Below are 24,951 nucleotides of genomic sequence, written 5' to 3'. Positions count from 1 at the left end.
GTTTTTAAACAACTAACAAATCAATTTTTAATACATAAGCCCAATAATTCTCCAGTTGTCTTTACTCATGTTTTCATCAAGCTAAAGAGCATCATACTATTTATATAAATTTTCTCCAAATTAAATATATAGTGAGGAGTGACTCCCTCAATTCACCACAGTGCCGGCTGCATTTCAATATTTGCTTCCTACTGCTGTTCATCACAAAATGCTTTTGTGTCTTTAAGAAAACTCTATAACGCTCGCCGCCACCATGAACAACACAGTAACTATCCGGACCAAGAAGTTCATGACTAACCGACTACTTCAGCGGAAACAGATGGTCATTGATGTTCTTCACCCTGGAAAGGCAACGGTACCTAAGACAGAAATTCAGGAAAAACTAGCCAAAATGTACAAGACCACACCAGATGTCATATTTGTGTTTGGATTCAGAACCCATTTTGGTGGTGGCAAAACAACCGGCTTTGGCATGATTTATGATTCCTTGGATTATGCAAAGAAAAATGAACCCAAACACAGACTTGGAAGACATGGCCTGTATAAGAAGAAAAGGACATCAAGAAAACAGCGAAAGGAACGCAAGAACAGAATGAAGAAAGTCAGGGGGACTGCAAAAGCCAACGTTGGTGCTGGCAAAAAGTGAGCTGGAGATTGGACAACAGAAGGAGTAAAGATGCTGCAGTGGCTTTATCTGTGGTGGTTGTGCAGATTTTTCATGAGAGGATCAATAAACTAAGAATGTTAATAAAAAAAAAAGAAAACTGTATAACATCAAACATACACCTATCTTTGTCTCTTATCTCTTTGTTCAAAATTACCAAATCAGGGTTATCACCACAATGGGGTCCTAGTAATATAAAATCCTACTATGCAAATAAAATACTGCTTTAGGTAAATGAATACTTATTAGAGCTTTCCTCGGAGGAAATAAAATATCATGGACTATTTTAAAAGGCACAAGAGGAGAGAAAAAGACATAAATTTAATAAAAACTGCAATATTAAAAGGAATAACTTTAGTGCAATGTATTTAATTACTTGGAGTCTAAACCCTAGATAAATTGTCTGTTTTAATCACATGGCTACGGTTACCTGGTCTATTAATAGTTTACGGGTGTGAAACAGTGTCTGCCAGAATTAATTAGCTAAGGGACAAGTTTTTGTTAATCTCCAAATGATTCTTTTGTATATGGTGACACTTGAATTAAACAAATTAAGATATCAAATTTAAAAGGATTTCCATAGTTTGGGAGTAAATTCTGAAGCAACTTCTAGTTCTGTAATAACACATTACAAATTTCAAATAAATGTCTAACATTAACAATATGCTTTTATTCATGTAAGGGACTTGTGCATACATGAAAAGGATACACATCAAAATATTCAGTATTGACTTGACAATTTTCAGTTTAAACAAAGTAAATCAATATATAGCTATAATACCACCATCCTAAGCACAGCACAAGAATAATACCTAACACCCAAGCTGAATCTTTCAGTATAAAAATGAACTTGAAATAGCCCAAACTGGACTTTAAAAAAAAATACAAGATAACCTCTTTTAAGCCAGTAAATATGTAGTGAATAATTAACTTTTTACATAATAGCTTACTTAGTAGTAACCTACTCATTATTCATTCAACAAAAAATACTCCCTGAAAACCTGCTTGTTGAGCCTGTTCAATGTTTCAAGAGAAATTATTCTCTTAGAAATCAAGGCTTATTATCTTCTCGCAGATCCTTGACGCCATCCCCTCAGAACTTCCTGTTAATACATTATTTTATATACATATTGACAATTTTAATTTCAAGCACAAACTATAAATAATCAGAGCCAATCTTAATTTTATTTATTTATTTTTTAAATATTTTATTTATTTGACACAGCGAGACAGACATAGCGAGAGAGGGAACACAAGCAGGGGGAGTGGGAGAAGGAGAAGCAGGCTTCCTGCTGAGCAGGGAGCCCGATGTGGGGCTCGAACCCAGGACTCTAAGATCATGACCGGAGCCAAAGGCAGACGCTCAACGACTGAGCCACCCAGGTGCCCCGCTAGTTCTAATTTTAAAAGATTCCAATAACTCAAACTCAAACTACTACAATGTCTTTCACATAATTAAATGAATTTCCAAGAACTTAAAGAGGTAAAGAAAAAAGGAAAATGGAGAAAATAGAGAAAAGAGGATAATTTTGAAAACTTCTTGATTCTAATAAAGAAAAACAAAACACCTGTCACTGGCATTATTACTATTTTTTCATATCACATACCTTGGTCTCTGTGACTGGCCTTGACTTGGGTTTTCACCTACCCCTGGGAGACCATTGTTAGATTCAAACCTCTTGGAAGCTTCACTTTTTCGTACTAATTAAAGAATGAAAAAAGGAATGAAAAAAAAAATAATAGCACAGGTGATAAAAATATGAAGTAGCCTTATTTAAAACTCAAACATTTAGCAGATACACTAAGGTAATTTTTACAAATAACATTTATACCATCAAATTAATGACATAATGTCATTAAACTCTTCAGGGATAAATCACATTATTTTTAAAGACAATGAATTAATTCCTATTATGAAAATGACTACATTATTCTTTGATGAAACTGTTATTAAGCTCCTATAATACTCTTAAAATGAGTAACCAGCAGCTTTTTAGAATTTTTAAATTTTATATAGAATTATTCTTTTGACACCTTATATCTTAACATTACTGAAAAAGAAGGACATTCATGGTTTCTTAAAAACATTTTGGTTATCCAGATGTCTCTCACCTTGTCGGAAATCTGATTCAGAGGAAATGACAGATGGACTTTCACTGGAGGTACTAAAGATATCACTGTGGTAAGTTTTATATCTTCGAATTGGTTCTAAAAGGATTAAACAAAAACATTAGAAAGCAAATGCATTAACTGTTCCACACAAATCAAATATTACATTTATGAGACTAGAACATTTTATATATTGCTTTAAATTTACCAATTGCTGGACGATATTCAAACAACGTGATTCCAATTTTGAGGCAGTTTGACATACTGGTTAAGAACCTGGACTCTGACACCAGATTATCTGGGCTTGAATCTCAGCTTACTACTTGCCAGCTGTGTGACATGTTAGGAACATTCCAGAAATGAAAATCTGAGCATAAAGTCTTCAGGATACAATTTAAAACCTCCTTAGCTTGGTACTCAAAGCCTTTAATAACCTGGTCTCCGACTACATTTACAGCAGTGGTTCTTAATATTGTGGAGTCACAGATTCATTTTTTAGAATTTGATGAAAACTACAGACCTCTCTCCACCCACTCCCCAAAACATACAAAACGACAAACTTTTTAATGTAAAAAAAAAAAATATTGAACGAGTTATCTGAATCCTTGTGGCAGGGTGGAATATCTGAGCATGATGTTAGTGGATAATAAGCCTGCAGAATGACAAGAGACTGATGTTGCAAATGATGGTGGGGAAAACTGATGAAAAAATGTGCTGAAGGAAACAGGAGATGGGGGGGAAAAACCCAACATACATGCATAGTAACTTCAGCAAGGAGGAAGAACTTTTTCTTAAGAAATGATGGACAAGGGAATGAGTGAAAATACAGAAGGAATCCCAAGATACTCATATCAGAAGTTGCCTTACTCCTGGTAATAAAAAGTGCATCACTTCCTGGGAGCCAGTGGCCGGGAAGCTTGAGAAGAGTAAAGAAATTCTGCTACGAAGAATGTGTTAAGAGTCAGTAAAAACCACATGAAAGCTTTTATATATCCATGAGAGCTTAGATTAGGCTAGAATGTATGAATTTTATTGGAACCAGTCAGAATGGTTTGGTGGCTTTTTCTTGGCACTATAGAAACCAAACCATGGGAAACACTAGAACTGAGCTGGGGGAGACAGGGGATGTATGATGGCACACAATGGATATATATGAGGGATTCTTTTTTACTAGTTTGCAAACTGGAGAACAGGAACTTTACAAAATGAATTACTCCTTGCGCTGCAAGGTGTTCAGTAGAGATTGTTAAAAGAAAAAGGGATGAATAAATGAATGAGATAGTCAAATGGCAACACAGGAACAAGGCTTGTAGAACCAGGATGAACATGATGGGCTGGAAGAATGGGAAGGTCATGCTGAGACAAAGAAGGAAAAATGGCCACTTGATGGAGAGGAGGTTGTGCATTGTTCTTGTGGTAATGTTTACCTGGAGAAGTAGGCATGATACAGAAGACCTCTACTTTGTTCACCTTTGTACACATTGAACATGAGTATGAAATAATACCATAATTAATGGAAAGAGTTTTGGGATTGAAAATCCAAATATTTACTAGTACTTTAAAAAAATGATTCCATTCTACCACAAGGAAGTCTCATGGTAAATAAGATAATTAAAAAAAAATTCTTCTGGTTTATAATAAATGTGATTTGAAAAGATTTTAGAAGACATCAAACAATGGTTTTGTCTAGTTCTATTTAAATTTAATGAACAGTTAAATGGTTACTTAAGAAGAACTGCTATTTTCCAAGGGCACTGAAGAACTTTTTGTTGTATTGTTATGGAACCACCATGTTAAATTTTTGAGGGATTTCCCCGAAGTTAACTTGAACAAATTACAAACCTGGCATTGCAATGTACAGGACACGAAATAAAACCAACAAGGCCAAGGAGAGGACTCAAATGTACAGAGGCAATATGGTTTTTACCTTACAAAGAAAAGTACAAAGTTGAAATAAGACTATTTAGTAGACAGAGAACTCAGTCACTTGGATGTTATGCCATGCAATAACAATTTCACATCCCACATTGAATGAATTTACTGTTTCTTTTATTTTTTTAAGATTATTTATTTATTTGTGTGTGAGAGAGAGAGAGAGAGAATGCACAAGCATGGGGGAGTGGCTGGCAGAGGGAGAAACAGGTTCCTCTCTGAGCAAGGAGCCCAATACAGAACTCGATCCCAAGACTCTTGAGCCAAAGGCAGATGCTTAACCAACTGAATGACCCATGCGTCCCATGAATTTACTGTTTCATAACTATTTCTGCCAGTGGCTGTAAGACAGTAAATAAATTTCAAGTTGAATTTCCATCCTTTGGTTGTGCTTCATAACTGTTCCTGTATTATTTCATGAGTCCATGTTCCCTTTCCTTTTTTCAACTCTTGAGTTCCTTCTGTGAGAAAAATTAATGTAATATTGATTATCCTCTCTTAAAACCATAACAATAAATCATTTTTCCTTAATGAACTGTTGGTCTATAAATATTCTCAGTACCACACCTTCGGGGAGGGAGGGCACTGACTTATGATGCCTTACTGCTTTATAGTCACGGGGCGCTGGCACTCCAAAAACACAGACTGGATGACTAGCTTTGCAGCACTACTAGGGGATAGGAAGACTTTGAAGACCAGGGTAGGAGTAGGGAGTCTATGTTAACTAAACTGTAGGAATCTCTTTTGTAAGCTTCTTGTATTCTGAAATGTATCTTTTAAAATGCTGTTAGCCATGTTCCTTTCATGTAGTGGCATGGCCAGACTGAAGTTCCCAGGCGTTATTTACTACTCAGTCATGCTTACAAGAATTAAATAATAAATTTAACCATTTCAGGAATTATTATAAAATTCATTACAAACATAAAATTATTACAAACATGTCCTTCACCAAGAATGTATCTTGCATTAGTGTATATGGAGAGCCGTATTTTGCATGCTTAGAGATCAAGTGATCTGATGGGAACATTGCTTGGCTTTCTGAGATGACCTACTTAAAGGCATCCAGTAGACACTAACTAGTGCCAGAGCGGATTTTGTCCACTCTTCTGGTCTGCCAGAAGAAGGGTAGTCCCTAATTATACATGAGGAGTCCTAACATTATAGACAACTTTTTTTTCGGTTCAGGTCATGATCCCAGAATCCTGGGATCGAGCCCTGCATCGAGCTCCCTGCTCCGTGGGAAGCCTGCTTCTCCCTCTCTGTCTCCCCCTGCTTGTGTTCCCTCTCTCGCTATGTATCTCTCTGTCAAATAAATAAATAAAATCTTTAAAAATAAAAAAAGTGTCAGACTATTTTTTAAACAGAGAAATGCTCCTAAGTATTTATAGTATACTACAAAGTTTTATAAAAACCAAAATTCTTGAATCATGTGAAATGGACCTATTAATATTCAGATATGCACTTTATAAAATGCACATACGGCCACTTTCATTGCAATGTTAAAACTATAAGAGCAAAATTTTAAGCTTTCACCATTATAATTGCAGAACTGAATTTGGCTTTTGTGGGATAAAATTAGATTCAATATCTAATTTGTTGAGTTGCAAATTTCTCAGTAAATATTTAAATGAAACCTACCTTGCACAAATGAGTGCACTAGGGTCCATTTAGGGGCCATGATTATTCCTCATTTCACTAGACAATTTCCTTCTCTTTGATTTCCTACGAGTACTTAGTTTTTAGATGTGGAAAATGAAGTTGTAGGAAAGAATCTTAGTGTAGAAATAATGAATGCAAAAGAATAAATGAGTAAAATAAGCCTTGATACATGTCACCAGAAAAAGCAGCACCAAATTGGGTATATGTGAATATATGTATATAAACACAGAAAACACATAGGAATATATTCTCTCCAAAAAACATTTTGTAGAATAGCAGTGAGAGAATGAGAATAGGATCTACAGAAGGATGGCTTAAAGAATTAACATTTGGAGTCTAGTTATAGAGATTCTGTAATCATACATACTCTGACAATTGGAGACATCTTTTCATTTCTAATTATTTTACCACAATTAAGAGTATACTATTTTTGGTCAGAGTACAAGATATAAAAATCTGAGATGTTTTGTTATTCTTTAACCTTAATCTGGTCCTTTAAATAAAAACCACTCCAACCCTAATATCCTATCAACTCCACTTTTATAGTAACAATAAGAAGCAAGCTAGAGCATTGAGATAAGTTCTTGACAGTCACAATTTCTATCACTACTTAACACACTTAACACTTTTAAAATTTTTTGTTCACACTTAACACTTTAAACATATAAATCTGTAGTATGTGATCATGAACACTATACTTTTAATATTTTGGATATTATAAAGATTTACATGATATTCTGAGCTTATGTAAAGCTATTTCAGATGAAACGTTCAAATCTACAACCTTCCCATTGAAATGAAACTAAGCAAGCACAAACTGTAATCTAAAAACTAAAAACATCATTTACAAGTGATACATATTCAAGCTCAGACAAGTGACAGGCAGAAAGTGAGACTCAGACAATTGCAGCATTAGGAACTAAATAATTAAAAAAAAATTTAAACTCTGCATTTTTAAGGTTATGGCTCTAGTAAAATATTTCAATTTTCAAATCCGCCAAAGAAACAAAAATAATAACATTATGTTTTCAATAAGTGTTTTTCTCTGTGCTTTCTTATCAGGGGATTAATTTTTAGGGATTAAAGATTACTCCTTTTATATGTTCAGTAGAGTCTACTGTATTCTATGTTATACCATGCTACATTCTACATGAATAGAACATATTCTAAAATCCCTTGAGAGCTAGACATGATCAATAAAACTTTTAATCAGGAGGAACAGAACTCACACAAGTATAAAGATACATAACTAAGGAAATATATATGGAGAAATGCTCTGTGAACTGTAAATTACTTTACAGATGTAAAATTTGTGCAGAGTAGGAACAGCAAAAAGAATGAAGTCTCTAGTTCCCTCAATCTGTAACAGTCTTGTGTAATGGAGCAGCCACCAACCTAGGTTGTGTCTTGCATCTGGGCTGGCTATGACACTCTTCTAGAATCCTCCCGGATCCCGTGTTGTTAGGACTTCTCTACCCCTTCTAAAGTTTCCCCAACAGTCCAGAGCTTTAAAGGAAATTGACAATATTTGTTGTTGGTTGTCAGGTTATGACTTCTCTTGGAGTTGGACAAAACACAGGAGAAGGAGGTAGGATTTCTCATGATGCAGAATTCATCAGAGAATATCGTATCACGTATCTGAAATAGCACTTACCAAATATTTAATATTAATAGCTACACTGCAATACTCAGTTTACATTCTTATTATCAGATAGGGCATAGTGGTAGATACTAAGGACACAGCTATGAATTAGACCATGCAAAATTTCTTTTTTTTTCCTTAACGATTTTATTTATTTGACAGAGACAGAGAGAGTATGGGGGGGAGGTTGCAGAAAAGGAGAAGCTGACTCCCCACTGAGCTGGGAGCCAAACTCAGGCAACTCCAGCACCTGGGATCATGACCTGAGCCGAAGGCAGATGCTTAACTGAGCCACCCAGGCGCCCCTAGACCATGCCAAAATTCTGATTTTTATAGGAGAAACAAGCTCCTGAAAACAATAATTTAAATGAAAAATAGAACATCATCATAAACTGGGAAGGTGAGACAAAGCTTCCTGAACCTGGCTATGCCTGAAAGCTTTTTTTTTTTTTTTTAAGATTTATTTATTTATTTGAGAGAGAGGAAGAGAGAAACAGAGGACATGCGAGTGGGGTGCAATGTGCAGAGGGAGAGGGAGAGGAAGAATCTTAAGCAGGCTCTACGCCCAGCACAGAGCAAATGTGGGGCTCGATCTCAGGACCCTGAGATCATGATGTGAGCCGAAATCAAGAGTCGGACGCTTAACTGACTGAGCCATCCAGGTGCCCCAATTTTGAATTTTAAAAGAGAGATAAGTTTTGAAGAAAAATTTCTCTCTCCGTAACGTCACTAAAAGTATCCTACATGCTGATCTGTAGTATTTATAAACCCATCCTCTTGTTTTTCTGAAATGCAACTATAAAAACATGTGAGCTTTCAAACTCAATCTTCTCATGAAAATGAGGTGCCTCAGTAATAAGCGCAGGCTCACATACTGCAGTGTTTACATATTCTAGTTGCACAACAGAGTTTAAGCTGCATTCACAAGGCAGGCATGGAACAGCAAAACTAGGCTAGACCAGAGGTCACAACACTGTTTTCTTTAAAACAGTATTTAAGATTGAAGTAAAGTAGACTGACTTAAAACTCCTTAAATAGTAATATTTAACCATAGTCACTTTTGAAGAATTTAATTTTATCTGTTCTTCATATTCCCTTCTAATATTTATACAGAATGCAGAGGAGTTTTGACTGTGGGAAGCAAAATGCTATTCATGGTCCCCGCCCAGGGTGTGGAGTGCTGTTCATACTAAACTCACAGTACTGGTTCCAAGTCAATCTCTCATAATCAGGAGTGTGTTACCAACCCACATGGCAATGAAAGATAGGGAGTGTGGGGTAATTACATACAAGAGAGACGGTCACAGATACTTCTATTATAAAATAGATGATACGTCCGATTTTGAGACGGGGTAGAGAGGTGCAAAAAAGATACTACGAACAAGGAAGAAAGAGTCGACTAGGAAAAAGTCGACCTCAGTCCTCTGCTGAGGTGAAAACCGTGAAATGGAAAGAATAAAGCAACAAAAAGAGAGTCACATCAAATTTACTACTAGTTTCCACAAGATAAACCTCTTATGTTTCTTTCTGCCCTTTCAGTAAGGATTACTGCCTTTTAAATGTAGAAAACTATCTGAAAGATTAAGTATTAACTTAATAGAAATAATCTTATATTTATAATTTTTAACTTCAACTACAGTTTCTTTCTCAGGGTCTTTCCCTTTCTTATTTTGCTCTCAAGGAAGTCAGAGCACTCAGTGCTAACCACTGCATTTTGATAGTTTACATTCTTATTTCACTGGCTACAGGATAACCACCTTACAAGATCCTACTATAGGAAAGCCCCATTAAGACACTATCTACCACAATAGAGCATGCAACACCAGAGAGCTCCATCTTAACCCCTATCCAGTGTGGTTTGCTGCAGCAAGAACCAAAAGTGCCTCATTTGAGCCTTTTTAAAAAATTATACTATCTTGTTTTACTGTATTAAAAAGTATCTAATTTTATTAGAGACGTAAGGGGTTTGTTAGGTGGTTAGAGTTGAATGCCCAACCTTCAGTCAGTAAAAAATTTTCCAAATAATGTATCTGAACTGTATCTCATTTCTGCTTGAAATCAGAATGGCAAAGTGGAAAAAATCTTATTCTGGGTTTCAAGAGATCTGGATTCTAAATACAGCTCTGTTATAAATTATGAATTATGTATCTCCTTTGGCAAATTAGCCTACTCTGGGCTTTTGAAAGTGAGACGTTTGGTTTAAATAGTATCCAGATTCCTTCTAGTACCAAACTGCTCTCCCCTGTGTTAGCTGGCTGGTTGATGTTAGCAGCTAAGGAAATGTTATAGAGGTGATTTATGTAAAGGCTCCTTTCAAGAGGATGGACTAAGGAAAGGGCTATACATGTGAGGTTGAAGCAGACAACTGTCTTCCTTTTTTTTTCTTTAAAATGATTTTATTTATTTGAGAGAGAGAGGGGAAAGAGAGAGAGCGAGCAGGGGGAGCAGCAGAGGGAAAGGGAGAAGACGACTCTGCACTGAGCGTGGAGCTGGACGTGGGGCTCCATCCCACAACCCTGAGATCATGACCTGAGCCCAAATCAAGAGTCAGATGCTTAACTGACTGAGCCACCCACGTGCCCGAGACAACGTCTTTCCTATTAGTTCAATGAGCCTCCTTACCATGCTTAAAAGGACAAACCCAAATTTGGCAGTTACTTTTCTTCCAATTGCTGTATTAACCCAATGAACACTGGAACACATCTTTTTTAAAAAATCAGAAAGTAACACAGAGTTGGAAATTCTCAGACTGGAGCTCTGAAATCTAGATGGAAATCCACAGTCTCCCATAATGATGGAAATTCTATCATTAACTAGTTACATGGTCTTGGATAAGTTATTAAATCTTCATGAGCTCAGGAATATGTACTCCAAGACCTCTTCTAATTCTGTAATTACTCATAGCCAGTAGCAACTGCCAGATTTAAAGATCACAAAAATTGTACAGAGCACTATTTTTTAAATGGCTGAAAACAAGAATATTTAAAAAAGAAATGTGTACATTAGCAACATCCACTCTTCTGCTTGATTTCTCACACATAAAAGGGATCTGTGGAGACTACTTTTCATGAGAACTAAATGGGATAAATGGGATTTGTATTGTTTTCTACTCTCTTTTCTTATTCGTATCCTAGCTAAAATTTTTATATTAGTAATCTGCACTTTTGTTTGAGCAGCTAACATAAATTATCTCACTTTTAGAAAATGCACAGCATAAAACCAGCAAATTACTCAACTAAATAACTAAGAATTATTGCTTTCGAATTCCAAACATCAAACATTCTTTCTGAAGAATACCTTTAGTCTAAAGCAAATATAATTTATTGCTACTTGTAAGTTATTATATAATAATGGAGTTTATTTAAGATGGTGTAAGCATTTCCATAATAAACCAACATTTTCAAAGTGTTTGTTTAACTTGGTTATAAAATACACTCTGGGGGAAAAATAAAAAAAAATACACTCTGGGGAAAAATAGGTAGGTTCTTTGTGAGAACAAATGCTTTTGAAAACTTCAATAGCAAAGAAAGATTTCAGGATGAAAATGGTATCAAACAATTCCATTTTATTTTTAAGAAGACATCTTTTCCTTTTCTTCTTTTCTTGTATCTCTTGTAATGAATATAACATTTCTAAATTTGGAAGTTAGGTTTTGTAACAAGTTACCATTTTTAATAAATAAGGGTCAATAATATTATATACCATCTTTGTAGATATATATGCATATTTGGAAACAAATTGTAAACAAGTTGGTCTATTTGAGTTTCTTTAACACATGTGCCTGCACACATTCCCTGACAAGATAAAAGGCTCATATGTAAACTAGGACATAGTTCGGCTTAATACTCACTTCATGGGTAATCAAAAAAATCACATATTCAAATAAAATATATCAGACTAGTGTAGCATAATTTAATGCATTTAATATATTTCCATTAGCGTTTGATTTCTTTACTGTTTAACTCTCAAAGCAAGGTTCAAGTGTAAAAAAACACTTTTCTCAGACTTAAATTATTAATTTATCAAATATTAAGCATATAATCTTTTAAAACACACATGAGAACATAAGAACAGGATTTCATTCTTGATATTCACATGTTAATAAAGTATATTATTCAATTTCTTGAATGTTAGAAAGAGTCATCTACATCACTATGTAGGTTCATTATTTTACTCTGGGACTATCACAGTTTATCTACTTGAATAATTAAGGGTTTGGGGTTTTTTCCCCATCAGGCAAGAATTCTTCGCATAAACGTCTCTTATGTTCATAAGAAGGTCAGGCTAAGTTATTATCCATATGCTAGTTGTTGTGCAACATTAAATAATCATGAAGTACAACTTGTGAAAGAGAAGACTTTAAGCTACAGAAAGTCTTTTCTGCCACAACTCTAAAAGCTTACTGATCAGAGTTAAACAGTGAAATCGTGCATATAACAAATTTCTAAGGTATTTTCTGTCCTTGAAAGTTTTCAGATCAAGATTAATCATCTCATAAAGCTGGCTGTTTTCTTTAAATGCACATACATACATACATAACCATAATATCAATTAAGTGTTCAATAATTTCCTTTATAATTTTAAATTCACCAATTTGCAATTCCTGAATTGAAAAAAAGCAGCAAAGCTTCTTTTACTAGAAGTAAAGCATAATGTGTAGAGTATGTTCAGTCCAAAACTATGCCTAAGCCTAAGTAAAAGAACAAACCTTTAGCAGAGCACTTTAAAGGTATTTTTGATCTATGTAATCAAAAATATTCCACTGGAACAATGGCCTTAAAAATGAATTATGACCCTTGATTATGCCACGACTCTTGTTTTAAATTTCTCTTTCAGCTATGTCCCAAAGTTTGTCTATAAGGGGAGATAACAAAACTTTAATCTTCAAAAATGTAGAGATTAGACTGATAATTCAACTTTGTTTTCTCTTCCATTGATTTATGTTAAAAATTGCCTCTATCTATGTCTAACACATAATTTTATTCTATTCAATACATTGAGGTTTGTGTGCCTATCAGGTATTTTTGAATCAGAACTTTGCCCTGCAAATAAGAATTTGTCATTGATAAAGTTGTTTTTTAATGCACCTCATATTAATATTGTAATAATTTGATTTGTTAATCACTTTACATTCACTACCTAATCTACTTTTGTTAAGCCCATTTTACAGATGGAGTAACTTACACTCCACTTGGGAGGGAGTAAGCCCAGTTGCTGAAGGAAGTATCATGTAGCTACTGATGTAGTAAATAATTCAAACCTAGGCTGTCTAACTCTATATCTATAAACCTAAATACCATGACTTTTAAAATACAGATTTAAAACTTCATTCCAAACCAAACAAACTCTAGGAGTTGTGTCCCTGTTTTTTTTTTTTTTTTTTTTTGAGATTGGTGGTTTGGGAACCAATGCACTATCACCAGGCTACTCTGCCTTCCTAGGATTGCTGGTTTTTATTAACTGCCTCTTATTTCCATGAACCAGACCTTTAGGGAAGCCTCTTTTGAGAGTGCAAGATACACGGTGCTGGGGAGGATTAAAAAGATGTAGAAAACATGGCTCCTGCCTTGAGAAGTTTACAATCTAAAAACATGTTACCCAAAATATTGAAGGGCTATAAAAGTGCCTGGACTGGGATGCTTACTAGAGATGAATGTGTGGGAGCAGTGTAGTTTGATTAGAGTTTTGGTGGAAAGGAGGACAGAAACTGACAGAGAAGAGACTAACCTGGGTATAAAGCTTTGGCAGTGGAAATAAACTTGTGGAATGGTTTAATAACCCTTCTTTATTTCAAAACACAATTTTCAATATTTCAATTCAATTCTTTCTCAAATGCATACAAATTTACTAACCTTCTACATTCATGGCTTCTCTCAGAACCTGAAGTTTCTTTTGTCTTTCTCGAATTCGGTCCAAAGCACTCGATATTGCTGAGGAAGTGGGCAAATCTCGCATGTGAAACACTGGATCCACTTTTTGAGGGCCAAAGATATCCAAGGCCATGCTTCCATCTGAGTATCTTGCTTCCTTTTTTCTAGGAGTAGTTGAAGTCCGCACCGTTACTGCCTCAGGGAGATATTGTCGGAATCCACCAGTTTCCACAGAAAAGTCTCTGTCAGCTGTGCAAAGCAAGTCCATGGATGAAGCCCAAATCTTCTTCTTGGGAAGCACATCAATACCAGGGAAAGTTTTTTTTTCTGGGCCACTAGTTTTGAACTGGTAAGGGGAGCAGGCATTTTCAGAATCTTCGTGTCCAGAATTATTATCTGATGAAATGTCCTTGAAATAATCTTCCTCATCTTGTGTGTCTCTGATGGACAGAAATCCCATAGATTTACTAAGCCCTTTGTTAAGAAAGGTCTGATGAGAGAATGGAGACTTGTGTATGTCTAGTACATCAGAAGTAGAGCTTCTTCCTGGAATGATAAGAATCTATCATGTATGCACAGAATTTTTAGAAAATAACTGGAATGTAACCTTACTATTGACAGTGAAAGTGCTGGTAATTTCCTAAGTCTTCCTAATGGAGGATCAGAGATGAAATGGATGGTAGTGATCATGAAAGTGGAAAGAGACACTGTTTGATTAACTTTTCATAGTCCAATGTTTCTTACTCAATGAAAACTATAATGTATCGAACTTTTTTTAGTAGTATTTTATATTCATCAAAGGTGAATTATTTGTTTTAAAAACAGACAAAAGTAAAAATAAAATAAGCAAAAGTTTCTAATACTATCCAGTTTGGCAGAATATTAATTTAATCCGTGAGATGATTTGGGGTAATAATAGAATGTAGAGTATACTCCTTTAACTTTTAAAGATATAATTCAAACATGTATCACTTCAACATAAAGCCCTGGTATTTTCTGGTCATTTAAATATTTTTAAAGAAGAAACAAAGAATTCTTGCTATATTCTGGATGAAAAAAAGATTGCAGCATTTGGAATTCTTAAGTATCCAAGTTTTATTATGATATGTTTTCAGAAAATTTGATATAATCTGGGGCGCCTAGGTGGCTCAGTCGTTAAGCATCTGCCTTCGGCTCAGGTCATGATCCCAGGGTCCTGGGATCGAGCCCCGCATCAGGCTACCTGCTCAGTGGGAAGCCTGCTTTTCCCTCTCCCAACCCCCTGCTGTGTTCCCTCTCTCTTTGTATCTCTCTGTCAAATAAATAAATAAATAAAATCTTTAAAAAACAAAAAACCAGTAAGCCATTCTAATTTTTTTAATGGCACCAGTCTATAAATGCATTGAGACACAGCAAAAATGCCCAATCAGAAATTAATTTTTGGAATTCAGAGTAATACAAAAAATCGTGTGTGTGTGTTTGTGTGTGTGTGTGTGTGTGTGTGTGTGTGTGTGTGTATGGCTCCACTATAGAAAAAGAAATGTAGAAAAATACTTTAGAGTTACTAATGCAAAAGCCCATAAACACTGAAGATTTCCTGTGTGACCTTCTGCGATCCCTCTTTGATAACTTATTTGCTATGTATACAATATAAAATAATGACTAAAACTTCCCTAGTAATAATAAATTGCTTAGTAACTCATTTGAATAAGTCAATTTCCTCTCCAGGGTGATAGCTCTAAGTTTCAATTCCCTGACTCAACATTTCACCTTAAAGATCTTAGAAAAGAGAATTCATTTCAGAATGGTCAACAAATAACTGCTTACTGGAAAATTAGATTCAAACATTTTGCTTTTCTTGCAACTCATCTTTCCCTGAACATGGATCCACTGAAGTGCAAATAAGGATAAGACCAATATTTGGGTATGTCATATAAAGAACACTGAGAAAATAACACACCACAACTAGACAAAGATTGTCACAGACTTTAGCTTCTAATCTAAGCTAATTTAAAACTGATAAACACATCTACATTATAGTATTTTAGGAGTAAATTACATTCTTAAACCACATACTGAAACTCAGTAGTTTAAAATTTTATTGAAAAATAGAGAACAGAGATATTCTTGAAAATTGATAGAATACATTAGGTAAAAATTAAGAATTGAAAGGACTTAAGGATCATACAACCATAGATGAACTCAACAACCTGCTTTCCTTTATACTGCCTTGACTCCCAACAAGTAGCCAAAACTTAGAGAAAATCAAATAAGTGAGGATTTTGGCAACATCATAAATTCATAGTCAAAAACCCTGGATACTCAACATCAATGTGTTAACAGTAATTTCACTCACTCTCCACAATGCTTCACTTTTCCTCATTCTTCAAATTTCCCACATTAATTCCCTCTTCTCTTTTCTGATGATCTTTTCTCGTATTTCATCAAGAGAATAGAATCTTTCCGAAGAGAGCTTCTCATTTTCCCATGGCTAATTATATATATCTACCCGTGTCTGCCAATCTTTTCCCTTGTCTCAAAAGATGCAATTTTCTACCAGTTGAAGCCTCATTCCCAATATGTGTTCAATCCCCCTCTTATTTTACATTATCAGAGATTTTACTTCTTTGGTTAACATCTGCCCTCAATCTTAATTAACCCCCCTTTTCTACTGAGTCATTGTTTAAAATTTCATTAAAAAATAGAGAACAGAGATATTCTTGAAAATTGATAGAATACATTAGGTAAAAAATAAGAATTGAAAGGACTTAAGGATCACACAACCTTAGATGAACTCAACAACCTGTCTTCTTTTATACTGCCCTGACTCCCAACAAGTAGCCAAAACTTAGAGGAAATCAAACAAGTGAGGGTTTTGGCAACATCATAAATTCACAGTATACAAACGTGCTTTAATATTTCTATAATAAACAAAACCTCTCCCGTTACCACATTTCCTTCTAGCTCCTGCTGTCTCCAATTTCTTCTTTCCCATTAGTATTCTGCTCACTTTAGTCAACCTCCAACTCCTCCACACCTTGGCAACTCTCATTATGTAAAACTAATGACCTCCATATGGCTAAATCCAACAGATATTTTGTATCTACATCTTACTTACCTCTCAGCAACAACTGATGGTGATGACAGTTACTTAATGAAGCACTTTCCTCTCTTTACAAGACTGGTTTTCTTCTACTTCTTAGACTGCTCATTCTTAGTCTTTGCTTTTTCTCCTCTACTGGATATCCAAATGTTGGATTTCCTCAGGTATCAGTTTTAGAACCCCATCTTTTCACTCTCTTCTTGTATAATTTCATCTACTAACAAGGCTTTAAATAATTAACTACATACAGATAACTCCCAAATTTATATTCTTGGCACCAATGTCTTCTGTGAGCTCCAATCACATATAATTGAGACTTCTACTAGCATATCTTAGAAGCACCTCAAACTGAACAAGCTTAATACTATTTTTTGTTTCCCAAAACCAGAGATGTCCATTCAACCCCAATCTTTCCAATTTCAATAAGTGGCATCACTGTCCAACTGACTGCTCAAAACAGAAATCTGGGCATGATCCTGAAATCCTTCATCATCCTTACTGCCTGTATCAAATCCATCAGAAGTGCTGGTTATTTAACTTCTCAAAGATATCTTACTCCATGTGATTATCTGCATTTTCACTGGCATCACCCTATACCCAGTTAACATTATCACTTGACTAGAAAACTGCAATGGCTTCTGGACAGGCCTCCTTTCTTCACCCAACTACCCCTCTACTCAGCAGCCATTGTTATCTTCTCAAAATATAAATTCCATGATGCCACCACCCTTTTTAGCAAGTCTCAAAGGCATACTATCGCACTCAAAATAAAAACAAGACTCCTTTCAGATCTGCCATTTGAATCTTTTTGTCTCCTCTCCACTTCTTTCATTCCATCCAGGCCACAAGTTTTCCTACTAAGCTCTCTTATATGTTAGGACCTTTTATACATACTGTTTTCTATGCCCTGAATGGTCCAGACTTTTCTCATGGTTAGTTGTTTCTTATTCTATACTTTTAATTTTTTTAATTTTTTTATTAAAGATTTTATTTATTTGAGAGAGAGAGAGAGCACGAGAGGGGGAAGGGTCAAGGGAGAAGCAGACTCCCTGCCCAGCAGGGAGCCCGACGCGGGACTCGATCCAGGGACTCCAGGATCATGACCTGAGCTGAAGGCAGTCGCTTAACCAACTGAGCCACCCAGGCGCCCTATATTTTTAAATACAACTTCTTTAGTGAGGACTACCCCAACCACTACTGAAATAATCACTTTCCAAGTGTATCATGAGTCTGTTGCATTTCGAACAGGTAGATTTATCATTCTCTTGTAGGTTATTAGTATTTACTAACAATATATTAATGGGCTATGGTATCCTAAAAGGCCGTGTCTTCTCACCAGCCATATGAGACTTAAAACTAATTGCTAATAAGGTAGCTCCTGGATAACTACTGCTCTATAAATGCTAGGTTTTTGCATAATATTTCAGTTCTTATTTATTGTAAGTCCAGAAAGTTATACCTGATCTTAGCCAAAAGGCCGAGAAGCGATTAAAAAAGTCCAGAAAGTTAAAGGAAAAAAAAAAGTCCAAAACGTTACCATTTTTAAGTTCTGTAAGGTAGTACAAAATTATAATGAAAGTAATTCATTTAAAAGTTTGCACTACCTTTCTACTCTGCTTCTACAAAATATGCCAAATTTAACTATTTCTTAATTTGCTCTACATGCCTGAAAAATCACATTATGATAGCCAACTTAAAATCTCATGACCATTATTTATATAGATGATTTTTTTGCTATAATAAGGTCTCTTCTGGTAGCAATAAAACAAACAAATCAATGGGTAAATAGGAAGAGGAAGAAAGTAGGGGTGGGGAGGGATTGATACTCCTGAGGAAAATGGGCAAAAAATTGTGGAGGTGCAAAACAAAGTTCAGAGGGATATGTATATATATACTTGTTAGAGATTGTCTGAAGTAAAATCGTAAGTTATGAGCCACAAAAGCATTAAAGGTTTAGAAACTGAGTGTGGATCACCTTTTGAAGGAAGAAAAAGGAAGTGGTAGGGAAGAGATGTTTGGGCCGCACATGCCTGCACCTGCCCGAGGGGCAGGGAGGCCAGTTGTGCCTGATGGTGGGAGGTAGTAACCCCCACTTCTCTTCCGCAGGTGGGAGAGTTAAGACGACCTCTCAAAGAAAACACAGTGAAAGATACTGATATCAAGAGACTATTGTATATCCATTTTTTATGCATATTTTCAATGATCCTAAGTATCAGTCCATCATTCTTCTTGGAGAACGTCTCAATATTGGAAACACACTTGTCCATCTGTTGTTTTTGTAACTGCTGTCAGTCTAGTATTATAGTTAGTAGTGAAACCAAATGCATCCTCTAAAAGTTCATTATCATACAAGGTAACCAGATTTTTGAAATGCTGTTTATGTCATGTTCCTTCTTTCGTGCAATTTTTGTTCCATATGTGCTGGAAACATTTTTATTTGCAGTTATTTTGTCTACTTTTACTACTGTACCTTGTTTATGTTTGTTAGAACCAAACATTAAAGCATGGCTAAGAGTGTTCAGTAGAAATGAAGTCGCATCCATTTGGGAGAACAGTCTTCAGATCACTACCATTTCTAGCTTTATAGGGACATGGCTTGGAGCCTCTCCTAGTCCACTCAATTGGGAAGGACCGTGGCAGATACAGCCCATCTTCTGTATGCTTGGAGTATGCTTGGAGTGACCTTTGGCTACATGGCTGGCCTTGTGATTTCACCACTCTGGATGTACTGGACTAGAAAGCAACTTACATACAAGAACAATTAATTGGATGAAAGGGAGGGAAGATATTTCTTTGTGCAGATTCCATAAAGACTGTGCAGAAATATATATGGTCTAAGCCAGGCAGTTCCATTTATAGCAATGTTTTTTATGTAGTTACAACATGATGTGCTTGTAGCTTTAAAAAAAAAAGATTATTTATTTATTTGACAGAGAGAGACACAGCGAGAGAGGGAACACAGCAGGGGAAGTGGGGAGGGAGACGCAGGCTTCCCGCGGAGCAGGGAGCCCGATGCGGGGCTTGATCCCAGGACCCTGGGATCATGACCTGAGCTGAAGGCAGATGCTTAATGACTGAGCCACCCAGGAGCCCCATGCTTGTAGCTTTTTAAACTATGAAACCCCTGAGAGATTGTACCTTCTGGTTGAAATAAAGTATTTATAATAGGAGGGAAAAAAAAAGGGAGAAGTGTTTGGAGCTAAGTGGTTTCTCCAGTGGGTCTAATACCTTAGGAATGGTTTTGTTTGCTTTTTGGACGAAAAAGGAGACATACCTTTATCTCCCTTTATCTAGGTAAGGGAGGTGGATTTTGGCTGGTACAAACACACCCCTTTAAAATCACATATCTTTTTTTTTTTTTAAAGATTTTATTTATTTATTTGGCAGAGAGATAGAGAGCACAAGTAGGCAGAGTGGCAGGCAGAGGTAGAGGGAGAAGGAGGCTCTCTGCTGAGCAGGGAGCCGGACATGGGGCTCGATCCCAGCACCCTGGGATCATGACCTGAGCCGAAGGCAGCCGCTTAACCGAATGAGCCACCCAGGCGCCCCTAAAATCACATATTTCTAATCGGCAGGAGTCTCAATGCATTTTATCATATCAATAATACTATCTTCAGCTATACAATTGAATATGGAATTGCATGATTAACACTTCACAAGTGGATAAAATATATATAACATCACATATCATATCATGGTTGCCTTATATTGCTAAAGCACTGTTGGAAAAATTTCACTAATCTGGGAACTAAAAATGAGAGTTCAAATACAGAATCTGGCCCTTTAAGTGAGGAAAAACAGGAATTCTAGACTCATTTATTAGGTGCATAGGCTGCTAGACCAGTGAAAACCATGTACTGTTAATACCAGTGCTACTTACTTACTAACTTGATTTCAGACTAGGTAAAATGCAATTTCTTCACCTGCTTTCCAAATCTTTCTAAACATGTGTTGGGCTATTATAATTATTTTATTTAACAGGCAATAAACAGCACTGAAATCATTAAGTACATCTAATAGCTCTGCTCACTACCCATTTTGATCACAGGAAGTTAATGTTATTTTTGAAGGCAATACCACTGCAGCTACTCTTAAAAGATTTCAGGTAGAAACTTCTTTAATATTTCCCCATCCTGGGAGAGTTACTAGCTCCTTCCACTTACTCACAGAGCACGTTGGCCCTTTCTTAGGACAGTTCTTTCACTACATTAAAATTACCCATTATATTAGATATCTGTCATCACTCCCACTCATTTCCTCACTCCACCCCCAAATGGAACAGTAACATAAGAAACCATGTCTTACCTGTTTTTGTATTTCTAATTCCTGATTAAAGACATTCCAAAACAATGCTTCTAGAATGGATCGATTACATTAACTTTTTGAAACTCTTTTAAAGCCAATTTAGGTAGCATAATCTACCAGAAAGATTACTGTCAAAACACCTGGGTTTTAATTCCAGCTTTACCAAATTCAATCCATGAGCTTGGGCAAGCCACTTAATTTCCATGTTTCTCACTTCCTTCATCTACAAAGCTGTGGACATTACTTATTATACCTTCTTCTTAAAGAAGGCAGGATAAATGAATTAACACCTAATGAACTATCATGAGCTCTTCTGAACAAGGGCAGCATAAAATTCTAAATTGCTCCTCTCTTTTGTTTCTGCTTTATTTTCCTCAACATATCATTATCTACTCAGGGGGAATTTAAAAGTTATTTTGAGAGGAAATCATGAAACCAGAAATCAAAAGATTTCCTATAAAAGTTTAGATTCTATTATTTAAAAAATCAGATTATTCAAAACAGGATAAATGGTGCTACAGGCGGATTTTCCATCTCTTGAAAAGGCTCTGAGTTCAAAGAGAAGTTTACAAACAACATTAGATTTTTTTAAAGATTTTATTTATTTATTTGAGAGAGAGAATGAGATAGAGAGAGAGAACATGAGAGGGGGGAGGGTCAGAGGGAGAAGCAGACTCCCTGCTGAGCAGGGAGCCCGATGCGGGACTCGATCCCGAGACTCCAGGATCATGACCTGAGCCGAAGGCAGTACTTAACCAACTAAGCCACCCAGGAGCCCCAACAACATTAGATTTTACATACAATTACAAGTAACCAAATAGAAAATGAAACCATAAACATGCTCCTTTTGGAGAATACAGAGCTTGCTAAAAACTAATTTGGGGGAAAAAGAAATAAAAATAAAAGATTTTAAAAACATAAAAAGTCTTCATAATAGAACATATTCCATTTATTTTAGTCAAATTGAAAAAAAAAAAACTCCCTTATAAAGTACTGTGTTTTAACTGTATTTGTTATATATCACTAACATCATCCTTAACTGGTATCATCATTCACCTTTCCCCTCACACAAGACTCAAAAAACTTAAGCATCTCTTAGAAGGTAACTTCAAATGACATTTCAGTATTAAAAGAGGTTTCTCGATTCCCCATCTGTCCTCACAAGTGTGTTCAAGTACACAAAAAAAGAAACATGATACTGTCAATACGCCCAAGTTCTGAAGCACTATCATGCTGATCTGATCATGGTGTAGGTTTCCGCCTTAAGCTTGGGAGGAAATGTTTGATTTCTTTTGGCTGAGTGAAGCCATTTTATCAGCACTGGCAGTATAAAATAACAAAATGGGGGCAGACAGCCCACTAGTTTAGGCCTTACCTTTTTAACAGATCTGAGAGCTAAGATGTAAGGAGAGACCTTTTTTTTTTTTTAAAGATTTATTTATTTATTTGAGAGAGTGAGAATGAGAGAGAGAGTACACGAGAGGGGGGAGGGCCAGAGGGAGAAGCAGGCTCCCTGCTGAGCAGGGAGCCCAACGCAGGACTCGATCCCGGGACTCCAGGATCATGACCTGAGCCGAAGGCAGTCGCTTAACCAACTGAGCCACCCAGGCGCCCAAGGAGAGACTTTTTAAGGTAATTGACTCATAGATAAAAAAAAGTTATTGTTAAGTTTCAGCTGAACAATCAAATCACTTAGACACAAGGCATCATCCCTAAAATTGCTTATTTCTTTTAATCTAATTCTATATCTCACTGTCCATCTTGACATTTTCCTTATTGAAAACCATGGCCAGGAGTCTAATAAACTAAAGCTATCAGTACATGAAGGTTTCAGGTTGGTTCGCATCAAAGAGAATGCTTTTGTACCGATGTAGTGTAACAAGACTCTTTGTTGCAAGTGACCTCTGACAGTGAAGAACTGCACTGCCCAAAGGTAACATTGGGGTCCTAAAAAATAGTTCTTCTTCACAAGGTCACTTTTTTAATCTTAAAGTTTTTATATTACATTAGTATATGCCATTGACTCTAAGCTACTAATTGCTTGTCTGGTAATGAGTATAATTAGTACATTATGTTGATTCTGTCTTTGAGATGTGGTTTTTTTACATCTGTTAAATTTGTAAATTAAGACAGTCCTTGAGCAGTACTACTGTGGAAACCAATGGCTAAGAAGAAGTGAAGAATTCTCTTCTATTACACTTGATCTCAAAAAGGCTGTTGCACTTTAAGTGTGAGGACCTCTAATTTTACCCAAAATGTAAACATAAACAAAATTTGGTTTATCTTGAGTGAGAAATTTAATTCCTTACAAATTCTCTTGAGTTTAGATATAGGGGATGTTTAATTCTCCAATAAAGGGATAGGACTAACTCAACAAATAACAAGCAAACCAACTTCAATTCTATAACATGGCCATTTAATGACAGTAGGAGATGATAAAAGGGAATTCCAGAAAGAAAGTAAAGAACAGGGAAATAAGGAAGGAACACAGACAGAAATGGAGAAGGAGAGAGGGAGGGAGATGGATTGCTGGAAGGGAGGAAGAAATTAGAAACATGATAAATAAGAGAAACAGAAATCATTTAAATCTAACATTCACTCATTAAAGTATGCTCATTATGTCTCCTTGAAAAAGACTCTTTCCGTTTGCTATTGACATTTAATTATAATTTTCTATTATTATTCAGTTCTAAAACAGGAGTCTGAAAATTTGATGGATTAACAAAGTGCTGCTCTTCTTGGCACCAAGGTTCATACTATATCGTATCTCCAATCCTAGGATAGTTTTTAAATAAAGGGAAAGTGAGGGCATGTGTTGTGATGAGCACTGGGTATTATATGCAACTAATGAATCATTGAACACTACATCAAAAATTAATGATGTACTATATGTTAGCTAATTGAACATAATAAAAAAAATAGAGGGAAAGATTTTTACCTGCAAGAAGATGTGTTTATATATATATTTCCTTACTATAATTACACCTCTCTCTAGATATACATGTGTAGACAAGATAGTCTAAAATCAACTTAGGGGGTTGTGATTCCCATTAACAAAAAGAACTAGAATAGAAAATAAAGTGCAGCAAACTTTGCTTTCTGAAACTCTGTTTCAGTAGTGTTTATGTTCATAAACTTTGTTTCATCTTGCTTTAAAATATATTTTTAATATAAAATTCCATGATAAAGACAATAAAGTAAACAAATATTGCTAAAATAACAATATTGGAAAGGAAATGATTTACTGTGGGAGTTCTTAGTAATGTTTTTTGCATAATTTTAATGGATTTATATATTAATAAAGTTAGTGTTCCTGTCTATTCCCTTTCTCCACTTTGCATACTTACGTTCTAATTATGGCCACAATTATCAGATTCCCAAGCCAGGTAAGTATGATTTCATTAAAACAAACAATGAAATAAGGTTAAAACTTAAAAATTTCCTATTAATATACGCTTACCTGTTGGTAATCCTTTTCCTCTCAATCGGTCTCGAATAGCTTGGCTTCGATCAGGCTTTTGTTCACTGTTACGGGAAAGTTGATCCGTCTGTACATAGATAATCAAAAATCAAATTTGACGAAACAATCTCCCTTTCATTTTCATGGTAATTACCTACAGAATGTCACTAGTTAGACAATTTTGTGGAGTATGGCATTGGTAAAGACACTCCACATTGGCTATCGTTA

At 35.6% G+C, this 24,951-nt stretch overlaps 1 protein-coding gene and 2 pseudogenes across 17 annotated transcripts in view; 2 read left to right on the top strand and 1 right to left on the bottom strand.

Annotated features, from left to right (window-relative positions):
- Positions 1-24,951, bottom strand: part of PTPN13 (protein tyrosine phosphatase non-receptor type 13) — a 204,381-nt gene that overhangs the window by 86,867 nt on the left and 92,563 nt on the right. For 16 of the 17 annotated variants that reach the window (XM_073891890.1, XM_073891892.1, XM_073891894.1 and 13 more), the window contains exons 6-9: positions 24,724-24,811; positions 13,859-14,422; positions 2,777-2,872; positions 2,272-2,365 (exon numbers count right to left, since the gene is read on the bottom strand). In XM_073891890.1, coding sequence (XP_073747991.1) covers positions 2,272-2,365; positions 2,777-2,872; positions 13,859-14,422; positions 24,724-24,811 — 842 coding nt within the window. The remainder of the gene's footprint in view (positions 1-2,271; positions 2,366-2,776; positions 2,873-13,858; positions 14,423-24,723; positions 24,812-24,951) is intronic. The other variant, XM_073891896.1, reaches the window with a different exon arrangement.
- On the top strand, positions 102-753 carry LOC112835619 (small ribosomal subunit protein eS24 pseudogene; annotated as a pseudogene).
- LOC141372694 (phosphatidylinositol-glycan biosynthesis class F protein pseudogene) lies at positions 17,870-19,723 on the top strand (annotated as a pseudogene).

The sequence above is a fragment of the Callorhinus ursinus genome, unplaced genomic scaffold (genome assembly GCF_003265705.2).
Source record: "Callorhinus ursinus isolate GAN/ISIS: 27379988/994484 unplaced genomic scaffold, GSC_fseal_2.0 scaffold4, whole genome shotgun sequence".
Taxonomy (NCBI): Eukaryota; Metazoa; Chordata; class Mammalia; order Carnivora; family Otariidae; genus Callorhinus; species Callorhinus ursinus.
This window is presented reverse-complemented; position numbering and strand designations above follow the sequence as displayed.